The sequence below is a fragment of the Acomys minous genome (genome assembly GCF_964271855.1).
Source record: "Acomys minous genome assembly, chromosome: 13".
Classification (NCBI taxonomy): domain Eukaryota; kingdom Metazoa; phylum Chordata; class Mammalia; order Rodentia; family Muridae; genus Acomys; species Acomys minous.
Window position 1 is genome coordinate 53,789,684 of NC_140495.1, and position 26,512 is coordinate 53,816,195.

Below are 26,512 nucleotides of genomic sequence, written 5' to 3' on the forward strand. Positions count from 1 at the left end.
CTGTCTTCTATGTCCTGTGCATATTGGGATTCTGATGGAACCTTATTCAAAAGGTGATGAACACAAGCATAAGACTTGCACACTCAGTCAGTGTCTACATGCACTAGTTCAGCGGTGTGGTTGCTGATGGACATGGACCTCACTGTCACAATTTTGTCATTACCAAGTCAACGGCACTACAAACATGTCCAGTGCCCATTTTTTGTTCATATATATGATGTCTTAAAGGACACTGAATGAGTTGTCTGGCAGAGTGTTTGACAACTGGACAGAAGACAAAGGACTATAGATGGGCCCACAGGGCTGGGAGAACAAGCTTCATATTAGTACTCACGAAGACTCCTCAGCTGGGATGCTCTTGGTAATCACTTGAAATATAACCTATCCATCAGCCCTCATTCCCATGCCATTACTCAGCCATTAAATAAACATGAAATTAAAAGTCATGAAACAGAAGCTTGAATTGTGTGCAAGTATCATACTTTCCTTCATGGAAACTGGCCTTTGATGAGAGCTGAGCATCTAACATGCTTCCAACGAGACCAGTCTGCAGCACTCACTCCTGGGGGCTGGCCAGCTCATTGCTCTCCAACTGCTACTATAGAAGAAACAGTAATTTGCTGTCCTTGTAAGCAGACATACGTTTCTCCATGTGCATTGCATTTCTGTTTAGGCATCCTTTCCTGCAGATATTTCTTCTGGGTTACTTTTTCAACTTGACAATGTCCTAAATTCTCTTGATTATTTTTTTTCTTGAGATAGGGTATTGGTATATAAGCCAGTCTAATATATATTTACATAATATATATTATAACATATGTAATATGTTAAATATAATTTATTGACATTACATCCCCATTGTAATCTCCTCCCTCTTATCTTCCTCTCTCACCCTGCCTCCCTCTTCTGCCCTATCCTCCTCCCCTAGACCTCTGACAGTTGTGGTCCTCCTACCCCCCCCCCCCATCTGACCACAGCCTGTCAGTTCTCATCTGGATAGCCTGCATCCTTCTCCTCTGTGTTCCGACAGGGCAGTGATTAAATGGGCACCAGAGTTCTAGTCAGAGGCAGTCCCCTGCTCTCCCTCTTTCCCCACATGGAGAGTTAGCTGTCCAATCAGCTACATCTAAGCAGGGGGGTCTAGATTCTCTGCCTACAATGCCCTTGGTTGATGCATCAGTTTGTGCAGGTCCCCTGGGTCCAGATCCGCCAGCCTTGATAGTCTCCTTCTGGGGTTTCTGACATCCGACACCCCCCTCCTCCATCCTTGCATCCCCCATGTCTTCCATATACCTCACAGTGCTTTGCCCAGAATCAGGCTGTCAGTCCTAGTTTCTGTCCTGAACCCCACTGGATGGAGCCTCTCAGAGGACATCTATGTCAGGATCAGAGCTCAAGTGTCTTTATTTTTAAACTTTTCCACCCCCATCATGACCTTTTGAAACCAAACTATTACATCCATGGGCATATACCCGAAAGATGCTCCACCATAAAACAAGGACATTTGTTCAACTATGTTTATAGCTACTTTATTCATGATAGCTAGAATCCAGAAACAACCTAGATGTCCCTCCACCAAAGAATGGATAGAGAAACGGTGGTACATTTACACAATGGAATACTACTCAGCTATTAAAAACCAAGGAAATCTTGAAATTTGCAGGCAAACGGATGGAACTAGAAAAGGTCATCCTGAGTGAGGTCACCCAGACACACATGGTATGTACTCTCTTATAAGTGGATATTAGGCCAACATAGATGTCCTCTGATAGACTTCATCCAGTGGGGAATCAGGACAGATGCTGGGACTCAGTGGGACTCTAGGGGAGAGCTGAGAATTGTATGGAAGAGTGGGGGCATGGAAGGATCTGGAGGGTTCAGGAACCACACAAGGCTGGTGGATCTGGACCCAGGGGTGCCTGCCCAAACTGATGCACCAACCAAGGACAATGCATGTAGTGAGCTTAGACCCCCTGTTCAGATATAGGCAATGGACATCTCATTCTCCATTTGGGGAGGGGACTGCCTCTGACATGAACTCTGATGTCCTTGATTTGGTCACTTTAAAAATGAAAATATCATATTGAAATAAGATAGAAGGAGAAACTAGAAGAAATTATTCAACTTATCTTTCTATAATAAAGAGCAGTCTCTCACTGGCCAGTCTATTCTCAAATTTAAAAATCTCTCTGCCTCAACTTTCCAAGTGTATGAATTACTGATACACAGTGCTGGGCCTGGTGGGTCCTTCAGTTTTGAATGGTAGTTTGATTGACATAGAGTTTTCTGTGCACAGTTTTCTTTTAGAATATTCTGTATATCATCCAAATCTTACTCTGTGGTTTCTGCAGAAAAAAAAATTGTTGATTTTATTGGGATACCAATATACAAAATGAATCACTTTTTTCTTGCTACCTTTGAAATTCCCTCTTTTTTTAAAATAGACTTTGTTGTGATGCCATCAAATGCAGATTTTTAGAGATATGTCCCTGCATGCATTCTTCGATCTCATTTGATGTGTTCAAAGATTAATGTCTGCCAATGAAATGTGGAAATTCTGAGCAATCATCTAGTCAGCCTGTTTCTTTACTTTTTGCTTTGTTTGTTTGTTTATATGGTTATTGATTTGTATCCTTGAAAGCTTCCTTGCTTTCTGTGGGTTCTCATTTTCCTTCACTCATTATTTTATGTGACCCAGATTGTGTAGAATCTAGAATTTTATCTGTTAATTATTTCTTCTAAAACTGAAATTGTTGTTGAGTTGATCTGATGGTTTTTTTTTCATTTCAGTTATTACAATTTTAATCCCAGAATTTTTATCTGATTTCCTTAATCCTTTAGAGGTTATCTCTTCTCCATTATCATATAGCTATAACTATCAGGTTTAGGCATATGAAGCATATTTAAAGTCCTTACCTAGTAAGCCAATCATGAGGGCCCCTTCAGAGGTAGATTTCTCCCCCTCAAAAGAGCTGTATTTCTGTATTCTTTGCAAGCATAATAACTATTTTAATGAAAGCCCACATGATGATTATAAAAATCAGCCTAACACTTCCAAAGACATTTTTTGGTGCCATCTTCATTTTTGCTTATAAAAAATATTGGTTAGCCTAAATGGCTTACTGGGACTTATCTGATATTGTCTCTGTTTGCTGTCCTGTGTAGACACTGACGAATCTGGGGCCAGGTAATGAGTGACAAAAGATTTCCTTAAATCAGTGGTTCCCAACCTTCCTATGCTGTGACCCTTTAATATAGTCCTTCAATGTTGTAATGACCCCCGCCTATAAAAATTATTTCTATTGCTACTGTATAACTGTAATTTTGCTGTTGCTATAAACCATAATGTAAATATGTGATATGCAATATGCAGGATATCTGATGTGTGAACTTCCACAGATGGAGAACCATTGTCTTAAATGCTTTCAGTCAGCACACCTTCCCATGGTGATCTGCGTCCAATAGCAGACACTTCCAGTGGTCCATGTATAAGCCTATCGTGACCGCTGTTGTCTAATAGCGTATGCATCCAGTGGTCCCTTTATAAGCCTATCGTGACTGCTACTTTCTGATAGTAAGGGGTTTTAAAGATAGCCAAAGATGGCTGTGGCCCTCTCTGTCACCGGGGCAAAGCCTCCTAAAGCTCCAGAAATTGCTTCTAAAAAACTTTATTAGTATCTCGTTTCTCAGATCTCTTAAATTTTGGACCAGCTCTTGTTTGTTTCAACCAAGCAAACACCCCAGGAGGCTGTGATACTAAGCAGTACCTGCAGACTGTTCCTGACCAGCACACTATGAATGGACTTTCCTCAGCATCATCTCTGCAACACAGGAGAAAAGAAAATCATTCTGTGAACAGGAGTCTTCCACGAAGACAGATCAAGCCACAGAATCCTCCAGAAATGAAGCTTGGTGAACTGAGAGTAGGTCGCATTAAATATTACAAATCCTGCTCTATCCAACTCAGTGACTTTTTCTATTAAGCTATCTTCAGGTTTTTTTTTCTAAGCCTATTTCCCAGAGGACAGAAGCTGATATTGAGGCCTATGTCTGTGTTCTCACTGCTCTCCTGAAAGCTGGGAGGCCCCATCTCTGTCATGCCTTTGGTACTGCTTCTGGATGGGGATTGACACCTCTTCCTTCACATCCTTCTGGAAGCCATATCCTTTATGTCATTGAGAGATACAATTTTTTAAATATTGCATTTTGTAGCGAGATAATAGCATATGCTGGAGCTAACAGACTTATTTACCTTACATCTAGAAGAAAGAGCGGTCATCAGCTCTGTTATAGGGCCTCCTTAGAGACATAGACTTTTTTGCTTATCTCATATACTAAGAAGATGTAGTGTATAGGCTGAACCAGTCACTTGTGATCCTGTTTGTTGTAGCCTAAATAAACAAATCCAAGAGCCAAGGACAGACAAGCCATTGGCTCTTGTTTCTACTACACCCAATGCAAATATTTTGCACCTGCCATTATTTTACTTTCAAATATTTTTCTTTCTGTTGTAATGACACTGACTATCCCTACCTGTCAGTCAGTGTTCAGGTTAAGAACAAACTTGAGTTACATAAGATTCAATGATGTTCCAGTGGAGGAATACTGAACTATGGCTGCTAGCTGCTTTGGAACAAGAATTGTATAAATGTTGAGTACCTCAGAAGGTAACAATGTGCATTTTTTATTCTCCAAAACTGATGACAGCATAGTGTCCCTTGGATGTTGCCGTTGGCTATTATGGAGGGGCTGTGGTTCAGGGAAACAGCTCACTCAGTGCACCTGCTGATAAGCATCATGGCCGTCCTGTGGTAACACACTGGATTATGCTTCCTGAGGGCTACTCTAAGCCAAAGAAGCTAATTGAAGAAGTTAGTCCCTCTTACTGTTAGATTATGCTTGATGAAGACTTCCTCAGGATTGAGGCACAGTCTGGGGTTCTTTCTACCCACTTCTCTCTTCCCTATGCCGTTTTATAGGTATAAATCCTGCAGTGTGGTCTGATTTCTCTCCCTGCTATCCCACAGACAGAGCATCTATCCTCAGATATGCTCTCCCAGTAGACTTCATGGATACATGAGTCTCTCGGCAAATGTGCTCTTGAAGGGTCTGGGACAGCAAAGGAGAATTCTTGTGCATGTTATATCTCCAAACCATACCAAAGTGGTTTTGGCTATGACCTAGTCTCCAATAACTGGTTGTATCTGACTGTGAACAGCTCAGCTAGGACATGATAGGCAGAACATTCCACAGGGTGAGCATAGCAAAGAGTGTATAGGGGTTGTCTTCTGCTAAATCAACAAGTATCTGCTTCAGAAACCAACTGGTTGACAGAGTGTCTAGAAAGACCGGCAATGTACTAAGATCTGTTTTCTGCATTTTATATTTGGTTACATGGCAGAGTGTAATTCTCACAGTATCTGAAAGAAAACAAATGGGCACCATACCATATGGTTATGAGCATCTTTAGAGAAAAACTGTGCAGGCAGAAGGATGAGGTGGGGTTTAAGATGCTGAGCCCCACAGGGAAGAGCGGGGAGCCAGGAGATGGGACTAAGATGAACTAGTTGATACCAGAATTGTTTTAGTTCTCCAAACAGAATTTAGCTCCATTTATGTTTCTTTTATTGTTGTCAGAGTCAAAGAAAAAAAATACCACTTCCTGAATTCGTTTGTATTTTACAAACTCAATGTACACATTAGTCTATGTTACTTAGACTCACCAAGCAGCTCCTCTTATGTCTACAGATTGTGCCCTAAGAAGGGGATCAGCAAAGCCACTAAAACCCTACCATCTCAGGGCCCTGTTGAGTTGTGACACCTGTCCTTCCTCACTAGTCTTCCAGTCCCTCATAGTCAGGTGACCATGCTGGTAGTAGCCGAGTGTCCCTGATCGCTCCTGTGAGCCAGTGTGCAATGCACTTATCTCCTTCATGTTGATACCTCAGATGACGCAGATTTCATCTGAAGGAAGGATGAGGGGTTCTCTTACTCAGTTTCCCCACTTCCTCAGACTGACATCATCTGCCCCGAGCCCCACAGCCCTGTGAGCAAGGCTGCCGTGGGAACTTTTATTGCTTCCTTAAAAGCTTTTTTCTATCTTAAGCATTTGAGAGAACACTCCCTGACTACCATGGTCTCTAACATGAAGGCATTTTAAGGTCCCCGTGTGCAAGTTGAACCATAGATTGTTCCTCTTTGTTAAAGGTCAGACCTGAGGTTCTCTTTTATCAGCTTTAACTTGCTCTGTTATCTGCTCTTCCTGTGGTGCCGACTTTTTGGACCTTGAAATGGGAGTGCTCCTTAACTAGACTGGAGTTGTATTGTGTTTTCTTTACCTTGAGCCCCATTCCAGCCATTAAAAGTGGCTCAATCCCATCTTTTCTTTCTTCTACTTCCCTTTCCAAATAATGTCTCCTGGTTTGTTTGCTTGTTTGTTTTTGTTTATTTTGTCAACTTGACAAAAATTTAGACATGTCTGGAAAGAGTGAATCTCACTTGAGAAAATGTCTCCATCAGATTGCCTGCAGGTAAGTCTGTAGTGCATTTTCTTGGTTGATGATAATGTGGCAGGGCCTAGCTCACAGTGCACTGTGTTATCCATGCAGGTTGTCCTAGGGTATACAGAAAAGCAAACCAAGCAAGCCACGGGAAGCAAACTAGTAAACATTATTTCTTGTGGCCTTTGCTTTAGTTCCTGCCTCCAGGTGTCTGCCTTAAGCTCCTGATTTAACCTTCCTTCACAGTGGACTGTAAACTGTAAGACTTAATACACTCATTCTTCCATAAGTTGCTTTTGGTTATGGTGTTTTATCACAGAAATAGTAAAGGAACTAAGACAAAGAGGCTAAGTGGTCAGCTCTAAACACATACACACATACAACACTAATTGACCCCAAAAAGTGGAGGGAGGGAGGGAGAGACAGATAGAGAGAGAGAGAGAGAGAGAGAGAGAGAGAGAGAGAGAGACACTAATTGTAAGAAAGAAGGGATGTAAGACATAGAAGGCATTGGAGGGAGGAGAAGAAGAAATGGAAATTAAATGCAATGTAGTCTCCAGAGAGAAAGGTGGGGCACAGAGGGAGAGAGAAGGAGGGGGAGGGAAAGAGAAAGCTTTGGACCCTGGCCCAAAATGTTGGACCCTGGGAGTCCAATTCGGTAAGGGGGTTGCCGCGAGAAACCACTCAAGTCACAGCAGCTGAGAGGTATAGGTAAAATTTATTACTGATACACCAGAAGTCCCAGTTGTTGATGTGTCAGGGTCTCTCAGCACTCGGGAGGCAAAGGACCCTGAGTAGCTGTTACAGACCACTTATAAAGGCTAAAACCACAAGCCAGGGGGAGTACCTGACCTTTAAACTGATTGGTTGGGCTGCTGTATCTAAGGTATGTGAGCAGGATGATTGGCTTGGGCTGGGGGGCTTTGCAGGGTGGTTTCCTGGAGCTGCAGGTGGTGTTTTGTTTTGCCAACTGAGGTAGAACTAGGGCAGAGGTCAAATAGCCCCGAGCTTAGCCTTGTTTCTCAGGCTTTTCAAAAGAATGCAAGTTCTTTCTGAGCAGCCAGTAGAGCTTTGGATGAATGAGTTACCACACACAGAAGCAGCTACGCAACTGACACTATAACCTGGTTATGATCATGCTTCATACATGTTACTTTCATGGATTATAGTACATTCTTTAGTCCATCAGCTGTTGTAGGGAGCATTGTTACACTTATGAAGTGGATCCCACTCACCAAGGGAACATGTGACCCAAGGAAGCATGCCAAGTAGATGCTCAAGGGTGGTTGCATATCCAGTCACCCATCCCAAGGAACAATCACTACCACAGCGAGAAGGCACACCATCTCACACCACACAGGGAAAGGTAGCCACATTGTGTTCTCCCTGTGGACGTTCCCATTGCCACACAGATCAGCCACTGGTCCTTCCACAGCACCCACTTCAAAGGCCATTCAGCCACTCCCCCATAACTCATCTTTGGTCCTGTTTGTCTTTGTTCAGGCACCATTTGTGTTGGGTGAACAAATATCTATTCACTGCACGTAGAAAACCAGTAACAGATCAAAGCAAAGGCCATCTAAGTCCAGGTTGGTGGACTAATGAACTTATTGGGTTTATAATAGGAGCAGAAATGACTCAAAGGCAGAAGGATCACTGGAGAATCTAACTCAGGATGGGTGAGACCAGAACCCGGAACACTGTGCATGTCTTACAAGCAAGTCAATAGCTTCCTTTTCTCATCTGCCCTTGTGGCTTATACAGCTTTGGCGAATGAGGGACCTTGTGAATCTGGGAAGACAAGCTGGCCTCAAACTCACAAGATCCCCCTGCCTCTGCCTCCCAAGTGCTGGGATTAAAGGCGAGTGCCACCGTGCTGAGTCTTAAGAGACACTCTTTAGAACTTCCTGACTCCTAGTGAGCTCCCCTACCCCCAAGAGAGAGTGTTTAAATTCATCTCAATTCTGACAAAATTGATACCCAACAAAAGGCTACAGCAATTTGTCAACTATTTCACCGACTTTATGTTACAAAATTGAAATCTGATACCATGACAATTTCTTCCTCGAAGCATTATTTATCATGCATCAAAATGAACATCTGACACAATGAAAAAGAAAGGCTTTGTAAGTTGACTTTTAGGGCGGTCTTTTAAACATTGATGGTAGCTTACAAATAAACATAACAAAAATTCATGGGGAAAGAAACTGGGTTGTATTCCAAACACTGGCCAAGTTACCAGTGACTGAATGATGCCACTCCTAAAAACTGGCTGTGTCAGTACAGTAGGGAGATTCTTTGAAGTCAAGCCTATTGAAAAACGTAAGATAAAAGAAAAGTTTGAATGAGAGGCATTTGAATGGAGCAGCAGGCATTCATTGATCTGTACGTGGCCAGAGAAGGCAGGTTTCTGGGACAGAAGCCATTTCCGTGAGTTTCCACAGATGTAAAGCTTTCATTCACAGGACACTGAAAAGCTCTTCACGTACCAGTTTCCTAGATTAGTTCTAAACATCTTCAATCATTGTTGCTTTAGCATTTTACCTTAAAAAAACATTGTTATCTTTCAGCTAATAACAGCTCCGTAAATTGTACAAAACTGACAGAATTACCAATCACTTTTGTCTAATGATAAGCAATGGTTAATTTCAGGCAAAGAGAAGTTTGTTTCTTTGACCCCCAATCTAAGCACCTTTTCCATCTACTTCTAAATTTATATCTATAATCCCAAATGCCTAAATGTGAAATTTTAAATTCTCCTCCAAAATAATTGAGACATAGTGTTAATTCACTCATTAGTTGATGAGTTAGTTGCTTATCCTTTGACAAATGTCCATCTCTAGTTGAGATTGATGCTCTTGACTTCCATGTTCTCCTATTTTCTGATGAGATCTAGATACATTGACTCCGCAGCCCACACATGACAAAGATTCTTTCCTTGGTCAAACATGAACCTTCTCCTAGACCTATCTGTGTACTTTGATATGGTATCTGCTCTGGAAAAGAGCCCTGCTTAGTGACTTTAGCAAAAACCCACAACTCTGATATCTGATCAACTTTCCCATCTCACTGGGCTCCATGTCCCTCTTCCTCCACAAAACACTTGGTCACCTGACCCTTTAGCAAGAAGCCTACTAGGTCAGTTCAGTCAGAATACGCCAGACTGCCATTGTCCATCCACTTGAGTTCCTACCCATTTGTCCAGCCCTATGAATGCTCACTAATCCATGCCACATTCAGAGAATAGCACAGCTTCCCCTCACAGCTTCCTCGGCAGCATCTATCCCTGCCTTAATTGTTCTTAAATGTCTTATTTGCCAGGCTTCAGCCAGGGTCACTGAATACCCCTCCCCCCCCTTTAACACAGTGGCCCGTTTAATCTAGATCAATCACAAGCTAACATTATTTTGGAAGAGGGAACCTTAGTTGAGGAAATGTCTCCCCTAGATTATCCTGTGGGACATTTTCTTGATTGATGATTGATATGGAAAGGCCTAGAGAACTGTGGGTGATGCTGTCCCTGGGCTTGTGGTCCAGGGTTCTATCCAAAAGCAGCCTGTGCAAGCCATGGAAGCAAGCCAGTAAGCAGCACCCTCCATGGCCTCTGCATCAGCACTGGCTCCAGGATCTTGCCTTGTTTGAGTTCTTAGCCTTCCTTCCTGTGGTGATGGTCTGTGATGTGGAAGTGGAAATGAAATAAATCCTTTCCTCCTCACGTTGCTTTTGGGTCATGGTGTTTTATCACAGCAGTAGAAATCCCAAAGGATGTTTACCTCACACACATCTGCTTGACAAGCACTGTCCTTGCCTATGTGAGGTTTTGTGGTGCCACAGAACAGGACTCAGACATAGTTCAGACATATCTTACTCCCATTCTTCCTTCATGGACTCTTGTGTTTCTTCTCATGGCCACACAAAGGAATCTATATTCCAGAGTTTACTAAACTCCAGATCTCACTGGAATCTCTGATCCCCTTCAAGAAGTCAGTGAAACAGACAGCAGTACCCCAATTTAGTGATATGGGACTGACTTGAGAAGCTAGTGGGATCTGTCAGTATCACACAGCGATCAGCCCAGTGCCTGGACTCACACCTTCTGCTTCTGTTTTACTCTATGTAGCTATGTTGGGGAGGGGGTGAGGAGAAAAGGAGGTACAGCATCTGTAGCATCAACTTTAAATGGCTCAGGACAGGTGGCTCAGAACAGGAAGTTACCTGCTGCAAGGCAAACTGCCTTCTCATTCAGAAGCTTGTAGAACTCACCCTGTGGTGCCAAACCAGAACACCAGGCTGCACTGTGAGGTGCGCCAACGAGTTCTCAGAAAGCCACCCTCCCATTCTGAGTCCCCAGTGCCTACTCCCCTAACATTGTAACCACATCACAATAGCGCCCTTTCTCCCTCAACTCCTCCCCCTTCTCCCTAAGTCCTCATGAAACTAACCCCCCTCTAGGCAGCACTCAATATCTCATTGTGTGTCCCTTCTCCCTGGGAGAATTTAATTACCTGTAGTCGCCATAGATACAGTTTCTTCTCCAGTTTTCAATTTCCTTTTGGAAACAGTGTTTGCCTGAGCCCTACCTGAAACACCACATGCCATGGAGAAAACTACTGCAATATTAGCTGCATTGTCTACGCTAGGGCTTGAACTTCAGCTCCAGGGGTGTGGGTGGGGTATGTACGCATTTGTTTATCAAACCTCGTGCTTTCAGGCATGCCGGGCTGCTTTGCCTCTCTCTGTGGCTCCTCTATGGTGTAGCCTAGGGTCAACACCTTTCGCCCCTTCTAAGGATATTCTCCTTTTGAGATGATAGCATATTTATCCTGAGTCCCTCTTTCTGAATGATGGTTGTGGTCCCTGGTGACTTGTTCCCTTCCCTCCCTAGACATGTGACTCCTTTGGAGATGACACGCTTAGATAATGGAATTGCCTCCTGAAACATGGTCCAGGGGACACAAAATTAAAAACAAGAGTGAGCTTCAGCTTGAAACAGAACATTGGCGAAACCGGCATTCTTCTGGCTTGCTCTTGCAGTTTACTCAGAGAAACACCCACAAGGAAGCAAAATAAATGTAGCTCCACAGGCGCGTCCCTCCCTTAAGACACACTGAACAGGACTCCCTGTTTTAAGTATTTCTAATTGGTTCTGCTTTTAGGGTTGCCACAAACTCAAGATGAAACCTGGTGAGAATCAAAACACAGAAACTGAAAATGCGATGTGAGAAGAGTGTGTGTTCTTCCTCCTCTTTGCTTAGCTGAAGATCATCTTCCTGTTAGCTTCATTCAGCTGGTCAGCTGCTTGTAGACTGCTGGAGAAGTACCTGTGGGACAGTATCTATGTCTCTGCCTTCAAGCTGGCAGTGGGACTGCCATGGTGTTGTTCTTATCGAAGGAACCCTAGCTTGAAGAAGGCTGGGCAATGGGACATTTTACCCCTCACCAGTAACTTAAGCACCCCTGAGTTGGAAATTCACCAGAGTATTTGGAAGAAAATGAATTTCTTAAACTGATTATTCACAGATGAAAGGGCCTATCACTCCCACTCACAGGAGTGACTAGCATTCTGTGGGCTTCTTGTTAATTTCTTTTATCCAGTGGCCCTCTGAAAAATCAGCTGTGAGTGATTGCCAAAAAGGAACCTTTCTGTTGGTGCTGCTTGTTTTTCTTGGGGTCCAGGGCTTTAGAAATAAGAGAGTTGATAGAGTTTTAACAGAAAATAAAAACCAAAACATGTTTTTAAAAACTACCTATTTTAATAATGGCTAACTGTATAAAATCTTTTAGCAACATTAACACTTTAACTTTTACTTTTAAAAGTTTTAATTGGCCTGATTTTAGAGCACCAGGGGAGCATAGATGGGGCTCTTTTATTCTGGGAATGCACACTTATCTTTCCTCTCAATGCTTGTAAGACAGACAGGAAACCTTCTGTAGAAAAGAGACTCTAAGACGAGGAGCTATAAACCTCACTGAGGTTATCTCATGAAAGAGAAGCATCTTTGCTCACTGCCTGTCCACCACAACAGGGTGAACATGGCACCAATGAACTCATTTGAAGATAGATGAAAATTAAAGTTGCGTTCCAGGACAACTTCCCAAATTTGGCTAAAAATAAGAAAGTGGAGTGTGTGACTGACTGAACACGGTGACTCCATTCTCAGGCTGTGTCTGGCTCCGCTCCTGACTGGTGGGCTCAGTATGAGACACAGCAAGCAGGGTGGTGATTCTGGTTTTAAATGGTCTCTATTGCTGCTCTATTAATCTCCCCAGTCCCACCTAAATACCCACCACTCCATCAGCCAGAGGACCTCTTAGCAGACCTCAAGGGTCATTTACACCACCTGGGTTCATTATACCAGTGAATGTCTTGTATTACAAATCCACACACTCTAGCCTAAATAATAATAGACAAATTAATAGATTTATTATTACAAAGACAGGCAATAAGTCATTTAATCCTTGGGATGACTCCCTAAGACCACCCTTTAACCAACTGGCAAATTTCAGCCTAGAAATGCAATGAATTTATCTAATTATGACTTCAGAGATTGAATTAACTATATTAATTTGATATCGAAATGGCCAGTGTAGTAAGCTTCTAGTTGTAAAGAGTGTTCAAGGAGGAAAGTGCAGGGGCACACAGCCTCGATGAGAGAAAGGAAATGAGGATGAGAAGAGAGGAAAGTGTGTGAATCTCCTCTCCACGTCCCTGTAACAGAGTCCTTCCAGCAGCCGACGCTGTGGGTGGCCTCATGCCAAATTCAAAGAGGAAATGTAAGAACATTTACCAAGGGAACAGAAAAATCTTTCAAGTGAAAACTGTTAACTAAAGGATACATTTAAGGAAACTACACTTCACTGAATCTTATAATCCATTGATACCCAGCACTCTTTGTGTTAACAAGTTACTTTTCAGAATTAAAAACAAACAAAGCATGGAACACAGATCCCATAGGAGAAAATTGGCTTTTGTAGGCTATGCATCTGTTTTTTCTTTCCTTCTTTCTTTCTTTTACCTTTTTTTTTTTATAGGTTGAAAATAAAACGTTAAGTTCCTTGGGGCCACTGGTGGGAAATGGTGACAGCTTTCTGGTTGAGAAACCAGGCCCCAGATAGGAATCTAATGTCATTTCATCCCTCCCAGTGAATGGGGAGCAAAGGCCAAGAGGTCCTCCCAGCCCAGCCCAGGAGGAAACTCCCTCTGCTGTACAGCTCAGCACCTGCTGGAGGAACTCACCAAGTGAAGGCCACAACCCAGAGCACTCTCAGACACTTACTAACCCTCAAACCATTTCTAGCATGAGCTGCCACTAAGGAGAACATGGAAAACAATGTCACAGCACACATGGAGACCCTACAGGGTGTCCAAAGAGCTCATTTCAAAATGAGCCTCCCAGACTGGCAGAGCCACCAGCCTGGCTAGCATCGCAGGGCCCTCGGCATGTCACTATTTAGGCAGGAGCTTTGGGGACCACTTCCAGCATCCAATAGCCAAAGTCGACCAAAGTGTGGATACGTCGATGGGCTCAGGGAGACAACACCTACTAAAATATAGTCAGTTGGCGAGACTGTCGACCCACAAGGACTTAGTGGCTGGAGGATGAGGGGAGGATGAGCCACCTCAGACATATTTGCTTTGAGATGTTCACTAGAATTCAGAAATACAGCCAGTCTCTCTACATGGGTAGTAAAGGACCAAGCAAACCAGCCAGGCAGGTTAGGATGCCGGGAGGTATGTTTTCCTGTTTCTCGCCTATCTTTCCTCTTCAAGGTAGAGTGGGCCTCCCTACCTGTTCCCAAGTTCCGCTTTCCACAATTTCAATCACCTATGGTCAATTGCCACCTTAAACTCTTAAATGGAAATTTCCAGAAATTTCTCGTGTTTTAAAATAACTGTTAATAATATAGTATCACACTTGGTCTATCTACTATTATAGCTAATCTCTTACTGTGCCTATTTTATGGATTAAACATTATTATATCCATGTTTATGCATAAAGAATTCTTAGTGTTTAGGTTTAAGGAATAGGCTGAGGATCCCAGACGCAACCCCTGTAGGAAAGAGAGACAACTCCACAAAGTAAAGTTGGACAGGCATGCACTATAGCCGTGAGCACTGTCTTCTTATCTTCAGTGGTAAGCCAAGCCAGAGTAAATGGTTTCCGGTTGGCAAGCCTGGATGCCCTGCCTCTTCGCTGCTCTAAGTTGCATTCAGCCTATAGAATGTGGTCCTTTGCGTAGCAGTCAGTTTTCTTAACAGCTTCCATCATTACATCTCTCTAAATCTTAGCATCCTTCTTTTGAACGGCATCAGTGTCTGGGAGAGTCTGATGGGTTCCTGCAATCCTTGGACATGGCTACCTGCTCTGGGAAGGAGCCCTCGCTACTTTGATTTTAAATGCTCTGGAGATGAAGGCTGAAAAGGAAGGTGGCACCTTTGGCACACACAGCTTTGCACCATTGCAGTCCGGTGATCACTCTCAGCCTCTGTACCTCCAGCTGCCAAGCCAAGACTCTGAGTGACCACCTCTCTGAGAAGCATAAAGGCCTTTCTTTCTTTGATCACTGCTTCCCCGAGTTTTAGTGTGCTTCTTCCCTTGGAGCTTAGTACATTCACTTGGTTTTTACTAAAATAAAGATATTATATGATTTAGAAAATGCAGGCTATTTCAGATTCTGTAGAACAAAGAACACTGGGCTTCTTTGATATTTATTTCTACTCCTACCACAGGACCCTGGGTGAAAATCCCTCATGCAGTGCAAGTGAGTCTGGAGCAAAGTCACATGATCATTGCTGATGCCAATAGGTCTTACCAGAGGACAAGTCCTTTTCTCCGAAGGGAAAGCAGATCCTATGTTTCTTCAGGTCATTTTCATGACATTGTTTTGACACCTAGAAAGTAGTAATGTCTAATAACAAGGCCTTCTCTAATACCCCTTCCAGCTCAAAAATGTTGTCTTCTGTTAGACATTTATGCATATTCTTCCATGTAGAAGACACATGGCAACAAATGAAAGGAAAATTGGTGAAACACACAAGCACAGTAAAAAGGAAGAGAATGAGGGGACAGTCAGAACTGATAAACGGACAAAAAGTAAGCGATCAAACTATCCTTCCTTGTCTTTTGGGCCACAGAACTAATCACATGTGTCCATAGGACAAGAGACGTCCCCCTGGCCGACCTGAAGGAGCAAACGGCCCCCCTAGAGCTTAAGAGAGTCAAGGGGGTCCTTAGCAAAAGGGAGCATTTGGGGTGCCTCTAAACATGTACTTGATTAAATCAAATGGTCATGGTGAAGGTAAATAGAGCGGTAATGGCAAAAATGTATTTATTGAATTGATTATCCTAGATCTAGCTATCTGGCACAGTAGGTAACATTTCAGAGATGTTTATTCACTTATAACTGCCCAGACAGAAGGGAGAGAAAGCATAAGAAAGGAGGAAGAGAGATAAAGAGTGGTGGTAAAACTGGCAAGCATGTGAAGTTCAAAGTCAGGTTTGGAATGATCACAATTGAAAACTCAACTGAAGAACAGTTATTAAACTCCAAAGCAAAACTTCGCAAACTGCAAATACACAGCAGATAAATACTATTATTCATATCATTGCTATTACACTCAGATTCTTATGTTTCTAAAATTTATTTTAAATTAACCCTCCAGTTACAAAAATAGCATATAAATTAATTGTTCAGATTAACCCCTATACTGTAGATCACATCTATCAATGTCACTAATTAAATATAACAATGTTGCAACAAGTTTTACCTCTCTATTGAGGTATATTATTATGTATTTGAAAATAGAGGAATTCATTTTAAAAAAATCAGTGCCAAATGATTTCAATTTTCAAGGTGGCCATCAAGCCATGAGTCCTTTGTCAAGGTGTCTTGGTCTGAAAACACAAGGGGCCGAGCCAAATGACTTCAAAGACCCCTGTCATTTCTAATTGATTATAAGTTGCATACACATAGAGCTGATAGGGATTACTGACCAATCACGTGTAGTTCTGGGCATGTGACATAAATCAGATGGTTATAATAGAAAGTTTCTATGAATTCTAAATGGGTAATTCTTTGTTCTTTGGTTCTTTTTTCAGCAGTGAGATTTTTCTTATGGCTTCCATTATTGCATATATACAAATCCCAGCACCTCTCTTGATGTCTGGGAAAAAACCAGAGGAGCCAGATGGACTCCTGTAAGCCTTAGAGATGACTGCTTATTCTGAGGAGGAGTGAGGTTCTGTGGCACATAGGAAATTTGTCTACAAAGGCACAAGACAAGAGTGTGGTTCAGCCTTCAAGTTCACTGTGAAAAGTCATCCTGTTTTTATGGATAGGTGTCCAGAAGTTTTAAAAAATGCAAACTCAATAACTCTGTTCTCAACTATGAGAATTTTCATTTTATGAAATAGGAAGAGGAACTCTGGAACGACACACAAGCCATCTGAGAATGGAAAACTATTTTCTGTGGAGCAAAGGACTGTGGGATTTGTAGTGCTCTCTGCTGTGTCTGTGCTCAGGTGCCCATCTGGATCCACTTGCTGAGGTCTCCTCCTCCGTCTGCTCTCCAGATTCATATTCCTCATCTACAGCATAGAACAGCGGCTTGGGCCGGATGGCATCCATCCCGCGCCACCCAACATGTTCCTCCCAGCTGCTGTTGCTTCGGTAGCTGAAGCTAAGCGCCTTCTCTCCTCTGTGTAGCCTCTTCATCGGGATCATTGCCTGGTTCGGTCGCTTTTCCGGAAGGGACCCTGCTCGAGAATGTGCACTGAACATCAAGGGCCGGAATCCTGGATCAATACCATCATCATCTAAGAAGACATCATGACAAGAGTGGAAAGAACACTTGAGATCAGAGTGAAGACTTCATGCCCAGATGGCAAGAACGCTCTAGACTGCAGCTCCTGACTTCCCCTTTCAACATCACAACCCCAGCTGACTGGGAGGGCAGAGCTGTAAGTATGGTGTTAGAAATAAGCAGAGTTGCATGGACACTTGTGCATTTATCCAGTCTTCTCCAGATGAGGAGCCCAGTATCTTTTCACAGTTATGAACTAAGAATAGCATAAAACATTCACTACAAAAATGTTTGGCTTCTACAAGGCAAATGCTATACTAAAGTTTCTGTCAAAGTGGTTGATCTTCACTCTGCTACCCTTTCGTTGAGACAAGGTCTCATCCTGTTGCATAGGATGGCCTTGGACTTACAGCAACCCTCTTGTGCTAGATTCCAAAGAGAGATTTCAGGTGAGCGCCACATGCTTGGCTCCCAGTTTGATGCTTACTCAGTAGCTGCCTAAAGCTTTACATCCAACTTTCACTGCTCTGACTTGGGAATGTAATATTGGAGAAACAGACATGGGAGGGGCATGGAGCCAAAGGAGACCCCAGGCTGTGACAGCTGCTCCTTGTCAATGGTGTAGATGATGAGCAGACGGCGGTGGTAACTGATGACATGATAAGGCCGAGAACATGACCTCATGGGGAAGTAACTACAATGCCTGCCTCTGTGACGGATAGAATGTCTGTGAATTCCATGGTGGTTTTAGAGACCTGCATACTCTCCAAAGGCTCCTTTGTCTTTGGGGTTCATTTTGTATTACAATTGTGGGGATCATCATTTTAAAATCCCTTGTATGTGCAAGGCAGCTTTAAACCCATGGAACTAGTAAATATGCAAAAAGCTCTTGGTAGATGGATGGTGACAAACTCATGCTGCCATTGAACTATACTTGGGAATGGGTGAGATGGTTGAGAAGTTAGAATGGACAGAAGCCTGGAAATTAACTCAGAACAGGGCATCATATGAGTGGTTAGCAGCATACATGTGATATGTACAGCTGTCTTCTGCATCTAAGTAGACACATAAGAAAGAAAGAAAGAAAGAAAGAAAGAAAGAAAGAAAGAAAGAAAGAAGAGGGAAGGAAGGAAGAAGAAAGGAAGGAAGGAGAAGAAGAAGGAGGAAGAAGAAGAGGAAGAAGAAGAAAGGAAGGAAGGAAGAGTCACAGAGATTAAAATCTTATTCCAATCATGAGAAGCTGAAATTTTGGAGAGTCCTTGTCCTTCCCAGGACCCCAGTGTCAAATCTTCCTTCATGTCCCTCACCAATGACACCCAAGACTAGCATTTTTTTGCATACCTAGTTGGCTATTAGCCTGGTCTAAAAGCCTTATGGTTCCTGTTCACGTGTGTACTCATTTGTAGGCAACTGTAACACAGATGAAAGGCAGCAATACTATCCCTTCACAGAGGCAACAACAATGAAGAGATCGGTGTGTGTTTCTTCCTTCCTGTATGTTCTTCATATAGTTCTCCCCCACAATAAACGTCTGTTGAGCCTTAATTATTCAGGGTAACGAATTTGGACGGTATTTAGGAGGACTGTTCTCAGCTGGCTACTGCTTTCTGAAGCAGGTTGTTAGTACATAGGACAGCTCCCTGCCTTGTTTCCTTACCCATGTGCCTGCTCAGTATTGTCATAGACTGCTACTGTATGATGTCATCAGTAATGCTATGACATGTCATGGGTAGATGGTGATAAGCAGCCAGGGGTCTGTAAGGAGTTAAGGAGAAGAGTGGGGGGAAATATTATCAAAATATAGTACGTGGGATTTGTAGAGATGGTAAAATATTATAACAAGAAAAGCTTAGAATTAAATCTGGTGAATACATGAATACAATTCTGGAATAAAGCCAACTTTGCAAGATTTTATATTTAGAGAGACCCTTTGGCTGTTTGCAATAAGGCCTTTTTACATCTGTACATCCCTTACCCAAGAACCTGCTCTTCTGTCACCCCATGTCAGAATCCTGCAATACTGGGGATTATTCCAGAAGACAGCTGTGGCACTTTCCTGTTCCCTATTCACATAACTGGAAGATTAGTCTTGAGTTGTTAGAACAAGAAAGACATTTCAAACCTAATATTTTCCATGTCCCGTGCTTTTGTCTCTCTTCCTATTTTTTGTTTGTGAAACTCCTTCATACTATCAAATGATACTAATTACTAACGTGTCATCAGGAACACACGGCAAGATTAATGAAACAAAGTTACTAGTTGAAAGCCCTCTTCAGAAGGAAGGAATTTAGTATAAAGCTGGCATTTCATTTTACAGAAGATGCTGTGGGAGGGCACACAGCCATAGCAAGCAATCTTAATGATATATCTGACAATCTATAGACAAGGGAAAGGCACAAGATGGGTTGAAATATAAATAAGCTGATTTTCTCTATGCAATTGACTACTAGTATTTTATCATTAAAAAACTAAATTCCTATCTGTTGAGATGAGAAATCTGTCTTCTCTAGGACACTGTCAGATGAACTAGAAAATTTGGGGGTTGGGGAAGAAATAATCATTAAAGTTTGATTTTGTGTATAGGGTGGTGCTGTGGTCACATGGTTCTTTATAGAGGACTTTGGCCCTGTGAGATCAGATAGCATAGAGAGACCTGCAGAAGGATGCTAGCCAAACTGTCCCATGGTAACCGCATCCCAGTCCTCACAGAGTCTGCTCAACTCCCTTCATGCACTTTCTCTTCAGTGATGAACTGGTGTTTTACATGAAGCCTGTTTTAACAACAACAAAAACAAACAAACAAAACTCCCAAACCCCTTATTTCAAGAAATAATTACTTATATTGCCTTTAACAAATTGTTTAAGGTCCTATGCCTTTAGTTTATTTGAATGCTCAAAGTGATTTTTTTAAAGGTTTAAATAATTATAAAATCAAATAAGTAGCATGACATATGATTATGCTGTGTTACTCTTTTCTAATAGAAATCAGTTTGATACATACTTAAAACACAGTAAATTGGGTTGTATTTGAATAATGAGCATTTTCAATGCCTGGGAATCTCACTTGGGTTAGATGGAAACCATTGAGGAACTAAATCTTGGCAATAACAGTTAAGCTCATATTTATACTGCACACGTATTACATATGTATTTTTAAGGCATTAGTAAGAGAGTATGACAGGGAGATTATGAGACCTGCACTCAAATGCCTGCAATTAATTAAAATAGAATAATAGCATATGGCAAAATTATCATAAATCTGAATTTCTATGCCCATAAATAAAATTCTGGTGTTTATTTATAAAGGATGCCATTATCATTTGTTCTCATTCAAGTATCTATAGAATAGTCCTAATTATTCCTCTTGGCTGTAGATACTCAGCATCTGCGCCTGCTCAGAAGGAAACGCAGCAGCCAAGCTTGGGTTACCTGTGAACTCAGCTGCCCTTGTCTCTCTCCCTGCTGACTGAGGATTGCCATAGGGGAACGAGAGGTAGCGAAAGTTCTTGGTGCCTGCCTGTGGGTAACAAGCAGAAACAAGAGACGAATAAGCTTCTGCGGTTTCAATTGGCATACAGACAATAAAGGGAAGGATGCAACCCCGTGCTGGGCGGTTCCCTGAGGTCACTGGGTCACTGGCATTTAATTCTTTGTCTAAAGGAAGCAAAACACTTAGGACCTCATCTCAACATGTATTCATTCTGCCTGTCTCAGTCTCTCTTCTCTCATCTGTCTGTCTGGGTCTCTGTCTCTGTGTGTCTGTCTGTGTGTCTGTGTGTCTGTCTCTCTCTCTCTCTCTCTGTCTCTCTCTCTGTCTCTCTCTCTGTCTCTCTCTCTCTCTCTCTCTCTCTCTCTCTTCCCACCCCTCCTCCCCCCCGTCTCTGTCTGTCTGTCTCTGTCTGTCTGTCTCTGTCTCTGTCTCTGTCTCTGATGTTGAAAGCACCCTTGTCAGCCTTCCAGAGTTACTCTCACAGCCCCACTCAGGATCAACTGTTTTAGATGCAGCGCCCCTCCAGGAGTCCCTGTGTGATGAGCACAGTACAGCTCCACCACTACAGTGTCTGGTGATCGCTGGTGAGGGGAAGGAGGCTTGGGATTGTAGGCAAAAGCACATACTCCTGGAAGAGGTTCTGAGAGGAGTCCTGGAATGTTCAGCACTTGGCCACTGTGGGCTCTGGGTGTAGACTCAGCTCACGTGAAGTCACTGATCTACAGTGGAAAGCATCTCACCATCATGCTTCCTTCACAGATGCCCGAGGCCCCAGAGTCCCTGATGGAGGTGGGGGCGGGGCTGCTTTTGTATGTCACCCTCTACATCCTAAAAGATGGCTTTTACATCTCTCTGGTAGCAAGTGAGGTTTGAGTAAGAATTAAGTATTAAGAGTGATTTGCCCTCAGCTGATGAGGCTCTCCTGCAAGGACAGACCCAGTTATTTGATTACAGCTCCCCAGATACCGGCTTTCCCCAGGGCAGACTCCGGCCTTTCCTCAGGCTCTCCCTCAAAGTGTTCTGGCGCCGGATCAGAATCTCCTTGGCCTGCTTCTCACTTGTTTGGGCTTTGAGGTTGTATTTGTTGTAGGACACGGTCTGTGGGGAGAGCATAGTAATAGATGGGTAAAAAATTCCAGTGTCACCTCCAACCCCAGCAGCGCCTAGAAACTGCTGCAGTAGCTAGACACAGAGCTTAGGCTCAGCTTGGCTTTCTCATGACTGAGTAAACCTCAAGGTATGGGAAGATGGCCACAGCTCTCAGGTCTGGCTGTGGCTGTGGCTGTGGCTGGTGAAGCAACCATTGCCCCCAAACACACACAAGGCACCCACAGACTATGGCTGCCCTGCACACACACTCTTTTCTTGAGTGCATTTTTATGTGCTAGGCCTTCAGATTTAATGGGTAAGAAAAAACATTAAAACTAATTTTGGAATTTCCACAAACTTTCTGCTTTTCAATTAAAGACATTGCCCTCAACACACACACACACACACACACACACACACACACACACACACACACACACACACACAGAAGCAGAGAGGTGGGGGGAGAAAGAGGGAGGAGGAAGGAGGGGAGACAGAGGGGGAGGGAGAGCTTCCCAGTGAATACAGTCATAGATGAAGAAATGCAACAAGGAAGAACATCTTGACCAACTGGATAAACTGGGTTTTAAATTACTTTTCTTTCTTGCTTTGAACTCAAACCAGTGGAAAGCTCTCATGGACCATGAGCCAGTATCTATCCGTAAACATATATTTAATCAAGTGGAGCTTTAGGTCCCCACTGATGCTCACTGGAAGTCCATCGGTGAATTTCTGCTTCCCTAGAGTTGGAAGTTGATACATTGCTTGTGTTGATAAACACAAAGCTCTGTTGGCTAAGCAGCCACTGCTGCCTGCATCATCCTTACTGGTTCACGGCTTCTTTAAAAGGATAACCAATTCAATAAAAGCAAGCAAACAAACAAAAAACCCTGGATATTCTATTAGGTGCTACAGCAAGCATGACATTAAAAATGAATAATTGTAGATTCAACAGATAAGCACTTTGGTTTGTACATTCAGGGGAGACATAGCATTAGAACCATCCGACAAGCAGAGTGGGGTACTTAGGCGTGGATGGGGCAGGCTTCCTGCACTGAGGTGAGCCTGCAGCCTTAAGTGGGTTCTACCTGGGATAAATGCAGACAGACAGGGCAGGAGAACTAAGGCAGCAAATGCTACCAACTTAAAGGGAAGGGAGGAGGGGCCCCAGGAAAAGACGGCAGTGAGCTTGCTATTAGATGAGTGAACACAGCATTCAAAGACAGCGAGCATAAGCAAGGAGAGACCGTGGACCACGTGCCAGGAGTGGGGACCCGATCTTCCAGCCAGGTGTCAGCTAGGGAAATGCCCTCTCAGGAACCATGTGATGATGCCCAGGGATTAAAAAGTGAAAACAGAAATACATACTTCCATTCTCCTACTTCTTATCAAACAAAGAAAACAACAAGAGCAACAACAACAACAACAACAAGCCAATTAGGTTTTCTAGTACGTAGGTGAGATAGTTAGTTTCCAGCCTGAGCAAAGAGGGCGTTTCCAACAGAGAGCTACGACAACCGTGACCTTGTGTGTTGCATTTGATTTCAGTTTACTCCGTTCTACGGAATATGTATCCAGGTTACAGATGTGTGGTTTTCCTTATCTACTAATGAAATCAATCTTCCTAAAAACAAGAAGAGGCTCTTCAGGCCACAAGAAGAGTGAGGAAGCCACACTGACTCTGCCCATCCCCCACCCCCAGCAGCTCCTTAGCCACCTATGAATCCAGTGCTCTGATAATATGGGGGGAAAAAAACCTGTAAATACAGCTTTAAGTAAGGTTTTTTTGTCTATCTTCCTTAAAGTTGAATCTAACATAAATACATTTAATCTGTTTATTAATCTATCCCTACATGCCACCTTAGGATGCTGTTCTTTCACGATTAGACATCTGGTCTTCTATTTTGCCTGTGGAACTATTGTCCATGTTGATTTGGCATCCACAGAGAGCCCAGAAGCTTCTACACACACCTCTGAAGGTGTGTGGAAATTTTGAGACTAACAGGGCCTTGTCTGCCATCTCTGACCTCTCCTGTTTAAGCAGTGATTCTCAACCTGTGGGCCGTGACCCTTCTAGGAGACAAATGACCCTTTCTCAGAGGTCATACATCAGATATCCTGCATATCAGATATTTACATCATGACTCGTCATCTTAGAAAAATTACAGTTACGAAGTAGCAATGAGAATCATTTTATGGTTGAGGGTCCCTAGAGATGAGGAACTGTTTTAAAGGGTGGTGTCATTAGGAAGGTTGAGGACCACCTGCCTTAGAGCCTGGACCAAGGTTAGATCTTTGATATGTTTGGCATGTGCCTCTCTGTCTCCATCGTACTGTGTTGTGGGGAGTTTTATCTGCAGTCATGCCACTGAGAATCTCTGGCAGTTACTCCTTCACCTCCCTGACCCATGACTCGTGGACGTACTAAGAGGAAGATGTGCTCAGAGTCTGAGTGGGACCAGCGCAATCTCATATCAACAGTAGGTACCTTAGGGTGGTCCAGAATTCCAGAATCAGACCCTACATTCTGCCTGGCCCTGCCCATAAGTGACTGCTAAGCCCCAAAACAGACTATTCTAAAATGTGCACAGTGATAAATGCATTCAGTCATACATCCTGCACCTACTACCCAGACATGTGGACAATAGGTGGCTTCTACACACTCTCTGTGTCACTCCCTCACACTATACACTGTCCATTGTAAGCAGTGCATATTCAGTTGTTGAGGGCAGCAATTCTAGGAGATTTTCCTTTGAAAGAGTAGATGACTTTCATAAACGTAGAAATGCTATAGGTAGTGTTGTTAGGGGTTTTGCTTGTTTATTTGGTTGTTGGTTTATTTGTTTTGTTTTGCCAACTTGACACAAATTAGAGACATCTGGGAAAAGGAAAATGTAATTGAGGGTCTTCCTTCATGATGTTGTCTGCAATAAAGTGTTTCAGGACACTTCCTTGGTTAATGGTTGATGTGGGAGGGCCACCCCACAGTGGGCCATGTCATCCTTGAATGGATAGCCCTGGGTGGTGTAAGAAGCTAGGAAGGTCACTCCTCCATAGTGCCTGCCTCTCCTCCTGCCTGACATCGGACCATTCTGACATTCCTCAATGATGAAGGACTGTGATTAGGAAGAGTATGTCAAATAAACCCGTTCCTCCCTCGTTGCTTTTCATCAGTAGTGTTTAATCAATCTAGAATAATAGGGAAGGGGATTGGTGAGTTCTGTTTCAAAGATGAAAGGTGGAGGCAAAAAGTTACCTGCAGCCTATCCTATGCCCTGTTCACTAATCCTGTCCCAGTATGATTCCACTTGATCCTTAGCAATTAACCCCTTAATTTGGAAATGGCCAATGTACTCAAATTTGGAAAAACAAGGAAAGCAGATGCTGTATAGCTTAGAAGAGAGAATTCTGAAAACCAGACAAAAGAAGAAAGTGGCTATCTGTCTCTTCCACATCAATCATTAATCAACCAAGGTCTCTGCTCTCCAGATGCCTCTAGTCTGTGCTGAGGTGACCAAAACATAACCACACATCTGTCTTTCCTCTGCATCTGAAGACTGAAAAAGAACGTGGACAATGGACCATTTCAGAACTTCAACCTCCTTCCCTGTATCATTAAGATGAGAAAACACTGGGTACCTGGTACTCTGTGAGCCTGACTCTCACTGAGCGAGCTATTCTTCATACCAGGAAGTTCTTATCTACTTAGTGACGGGGAAATGTGATAGTCTTGCTTGTTCAGTTTCACTTGGAATGGTCTGAAAGCCATGGAATTTACCCTAAGAGCACTGTCACAGAGCTAACCTGTACCCTTCAGCCTCTTATGATACAAGCTCCTTAGGCATGAGCCTTCCTGACACACAACTGCAGAGTCCACTGACCTTCGTGGGCTGTGTAAGTATGGAGTTTTAGAAAGAACACTGAATAGGTGCTCAGCAGACAACTCTTATAACCGTGAATAAATCTGATCACCAAGCTGCTAGCCCCAACATCTTTTGGTTGGAAATGAACAACTTATCTGGTTTCTTAGTCCCATCAAAACCATTATCTATGGCATTTCCAAAAACTTAAAACCCTCCTAAGAGTCATGCTTAATCATAGCCAAGAAATCGGATGGACAAATGAGTCATCAACTTGAAAAGGTTTCTGCAGGGATGAAAATGAATTAACTGTCAATAACGCAGAGTCTCTGAAAGATCCTCTGCTCAAGGCTAATGAGTCCACACCAATTCCAGACCACAGCACCAAGATGCCAGTGTTTCTATACAGTCCAGCTTTTGATATCATAGCATCACGATTCTGACCCAATAAGTGCTGTTTGCCAACTTTCAGCACAGTCAACCTCACTGGACAGCTGGATGACCATCAGAATCTTGGTGCCATCTTCTTCTTAAACTACAGGAGGATGGCTGCAGGTCTTCCCTTGAGAACAGGGAAAGTGTGGGTTCTGAAAGCTTTGGCTGCAGGGCTGGGGTAGCCTGACCCCTAGAGCCAGCAATTGGGTTTGCATTTACACTTAGGCCACTGGTGCCAACTTAGCAGCTGACAATTAGCTTTCTGTTTTTCAAACCCAGCAAAAAAGGCTACTTTAGAGAGACAGTGTGAACAAGACCAGGCTCCTGAAGGCGT

General features: G+C 43.1%; 1 protein-coding gene across 2 annotated transcripts in view; it reads right to left on the reverse strand.

Moving 5' to 3' along the window:
* Positions 1 to 15,838: 15,838 nt before the first annotated feature.
* Positions 15,839 to 26,512, reverse strand: part of SLC9A4 (solute carrier family 9 member A4) — a 46,319-nt gene continuing 35,645 nt past the window's right edge. For both annotated transcript variants that reach the window (XM_084754422.1, XM_084754421.1), the window contains 3 exons: positions 21,761 to 21,892; positions 20,734 to 20,821; positions 15,839 to 17,317 (listed from right to left, as the gene is read on the reverse strand). In XM_084754422.1, coding sequence (XP_084610548.1) covers positions 16,962 to 17,317; positions 20,734 to 20,821; positions 21,761 to 21,892 — 576 coding nt within the window. In that variant the 3' untranslated portion in view covers positions 15,839 to 16,961. The remainder of the gene's footprint in view (positions 17,318 to 20,733; positions 20,822 to 21,760; positions 21,893 to 26,512) is intronic.